General features: G+C 54.6%; 1 protein-coding gene across 2 annotated transcripts in view; it reads right to left on the reverse strand.

Moving 5' to 3' along the window:
• FYCO1 (FYVE and coiled-coil domain containing 1) overlaps positions 1–3563 on the reverse strand; it is a 76368-nt gene that overhangs the window by 44830 nt on the left and 27975 nt on the right. For both annotated transcript variants that reach the window (XM_015591735.2, XM_006914860.3), the window contains exons 9-10: positions 3009–3101; positions 2158–2276 (exon numbers count right to left, since the gene is read on the reverse strand). In XM_015591735.2, coding sequence (XP_015447221.1) covers positions 2158–2276; positions 3009–3101 — 212 coding nt within the window. The remainder of the gene's footprint in view (positions 1–2157; positions 2277–3008; positions 3102–3563) is intronic.

Consider the following 3563-nt stretch of genomic DNA (forward strand, 5'->3'; position numbering starts at 1 on the left):
GCCCTAGGCTAACCCAAGCCTCTAATAAGGGGTCCCGCTGCCCTCCCAGCCTTCCCCCCTTCACAGGGAAGGAGCCCCTCGGTAGTACCTGCTCCCCTAACCCTGAAGACTCCCTCACACGCCCAACTCTTCACCCCTACCCCGCACATGCACCAAGTACAAGGGGCATTCTGGGACAGCAGGTTGACCTCAGGTCACCAGGGGCACCCCAGGCTGAGCTGAACTCTGTACCACTGGTTCTTGGGCCAGGACTGGGGTTATAAGAGGAGCTGGATGGGTGAGGCTTGTGAGCCAGTGGGGGGTGGGGAATTAGCAAGAGATAAAAAGGAGTGAGGACAGAAAGAACAGAAGCATAGCTTCCTGGAGGCGACCACATGGAGGAGGACAAGTCTCCCATGGGTCTCTGGGACTCTATGCATGGGGCACGGAGCTGAGCACACAGCAGGCCCTCGACCTGCAGTGCCGGGTGTTCCAGCTGACACCCCAAAGCCTAAGGAGTTGTGTGGGGCGCCGCAGAGTCTCAGTCTACAGCACAGGGGGCTGGCTGCCCCACGCTCTCGCCCACCCCACTCTCAGCTTGGCTATCCTATGAGGCAGTGCTTCTCCAGGGATGCCCTAGAAACTCCCAAGGCCAGCAAGATGTTCATAAAAGCTCCAGTGAACAGAGGGCTCTTAAAAGACGAATTAGTTTGTATTTAATGCAGCCTTTTCACATCCAGTATAATGCTGTCAGGAGGTTGTGTACTAGATACTCTCCACCAAAGCGATCTTGTGGATGTACACACAAACACACAGACACAGCTTAGTCACACAATGAATTAACAAAATCAAATCCTGGGCAGGTGGATTATGTAACTTTGAGCAGCTAAAACAAAGGCTCTGAGATCTCACAAATAACTATCGTTATGGCATTAAAAAAAAAAACACTCGCTTAGGAAATGCTATTTAAACTGTCGTGAGCGTGATCTGGCTAAGCGCACCCAGAGCCCCTATAGGATTCGAACTCTGGAAGAGTCAGATGAAAAGAAATGCACATCCAGTTCACCGAACATCCAGCGTGTCCTGGATCTCCCACGGGGCCTGGGCCCAGGCCTCAAAGGAAGGTGGGAGGGGGAAAAGGCGGGGAGGGGTGGGGAGGAGAAAGGTGAAAGCCGTGGCACAGTTCGGTGTGCACGTGAAATTCAGTCCCGGCATGCTCTCCTCCTGCGACACCTGTTTTAATCGGGCTTCGGAAGGACCAGCTTGGCCCCCTCGCTAGACGATGGGCTTGAGCTCGCAACCGCAGGTGGTCCCCGAGCCTGAAGAGAGGCAGCTCGGGAGACCTGGGGTCGGGCCACGCAGTAAGGTTAAAACGCTTATGATGAAAGGGTGACAGCACGATGTGCTCTCGGGCACAGAACCAGGAGGGCTGCGGGAACACGTGATCCCGGACCCTCGCTCGCTCACTCTCAGGGTGAGCCTGGGAGAAGCCTGCGCCTAACCTGCGCCTCTCATTTCAGTGGATCCGTAACAGGGAAGATGTGCACATGTGTACATGTACAGACACAGACACGCGCACACACACACACACACACCCAGCACCCATAGTAAAACAGCACAAAACTATCTATGTATTTTTTATGTAGTTGCTGAGAAAACAAACTCTAGAGCCAAATGGTCTTGTCCCTAATCCTCCTGCCATCACTTACACGGTCTGACCCTGGGAAGGTGACTGAACTCTACTGAGCCTCATTTTTCCTCATCTATAAAATAGAGGTAAACAATAACATCATCTTCATCGGACTGTCAGGAAGATTAAACGGGCAAATAGATGCAAAGTATTTAAAAACGGTATCTGCTCCATTTTCGATGTTATTTGTTTGCTGTCATTATTACATTATACCCCAACTTCCGATTCCTGTTAGTTCCTCCAAAGCACATCTGGAATGTGGCTGCCGCAGATAAGAAAGCGGAACGAAGAGGAAGGGCCCACTGCTCACGGGGCTGTGACGGGCACGAGGCCAGGCCCTCCGTGGCATGCTCCGGGCACAAGCACTTTGAGTCTGTGGCTTTTCTTGCAAAATGATTTCTTGAACTTCGTGTGAGTGACTTTCTAGACGACCGCCCGCGTCCCTGAGGACTGGACGGCGGGCCGCAGGTGGGGACTGTGTAACTCACCTGTCCAAGCGTTCGCGCAGGGCGGCCTGCTCCTCATCCTTCTTCAGCACGGCAGCCTGGCACTCCGCGAGACGGCTGCTAGTGCGGCTCAGCTTCTCTCCCACGTCTGCCTGTGCGGCCTGACACGGACGCCGGGGAAAAGACACTCAGCTGCAGAAGCGTGTGCCAGATGCCGTGGAGTCACCTGTACTCCACGGAGTCACCTGTCCTGGCTGGGTCACTTCTAACTGGGGCGGGGGCGGGAGCGGGGCTTTCATTTGTTTTTAAATGCAAGAAATAGGAAGGAACCTTTGTTCTATATTTGTGGAGTGTGACACAGTCCTATTTGTAATTATGTCCCTTTAGCACTAATTGTGACTGGTTGTGGTGGTTGGGGGGGTGGGTAGCAGGTATCGGAATCTCCAGGATGGGGGTTGGGGTGGCAGGGAGCAGGGTTCACTTAAAATAGTCACTGCTGTGAAAACTGGTTTCAGTGACACCCCTGCTCCCGCTCAGTCAGTCCCGAGTCGCTTATCGAACACCAGCCGAGGTGACTAAGGACAGCTTGTTTCCTTTCCATGGGGCTGGGTGAAAAACACACTTGGCAGCTTCAGCCCAGGTGTCCAGGGAGTAGAATGGGACCGTGATACAAACTCGGGGTGTCCACAGAAGTGAACTGATGGAACTGATGACAGCTTCGGCTTGGGAACTGGAAGGCCTGTAGGGAGCCCCTCAATGGCACAGTGAAAACCAAACCAGACTCCCTCTCCCTAACAGGCCCACACACTGGGACTGGAGATGACCAGGCGGAGGCCACCATACCAGTCTCCCTGCCCAGGCGGGCCCGCCGCTGATCAGGGCTCTCAGCCTACCTCCAGCTTCCCCAGAGCCTCCTGGGCGGCCTGCAGCCGCTGGCCTCGTTCCTCCAGCTGGCCCCGTAGGCTCCTGCACTCTTCACTGGCCGTCTGCAAAGGATAAGAAACGGATCACAGAAGTGAGGTCCCTATTCTGAAACTCCGTCAGCCGAACCCCCCAAACTCAATAAGCTTCAGGGTTCATTGGTTAACAAAATCATTTCAGGCTTACTAAGAAGCTTAGCTTGGTCCCCAAACTTAGAATTTCACTTCTGCAAGGGAAAAAGTGGCCCGTGAGCACGTGGAGCTGCACGGGATGGGCTGACGGGGTGGGAGGCCCATCTGTGGAAACAAGCACAGGGGCTGCCTAGGAGCCGAGGGCCAGGAGCGGTCTGAGAGTGCGCAGACCTGGGCACGGACACACGGGTGATGAGCACTGGAAACCGAAGCCCCACGGCCGTCCTGCCTGCGTCCTTGCTCTTAACCCCCTTCTTCGGACAGTATCAAAGGCACGTGGTAACCGCTGCTCTCATAAGCTCGTCTATCTCAAAGGCCTTGTGAAAACCAATCGAG

Source organism: Pteropus alecto, unplaced genomic scaffold, assembly GCF_000325575.1.
Source record: "Pteropus alecto unplaced genomic scaffold, ASM32557v1 scaffold156, whole genome shotgun sequence".
NCBI classification, from domain to species: Eukaryota; Metazoa; Chordata; class Mammalia; order Chiroptera; family Pteropodidae; genus Pteropus; species Pteropus alecto.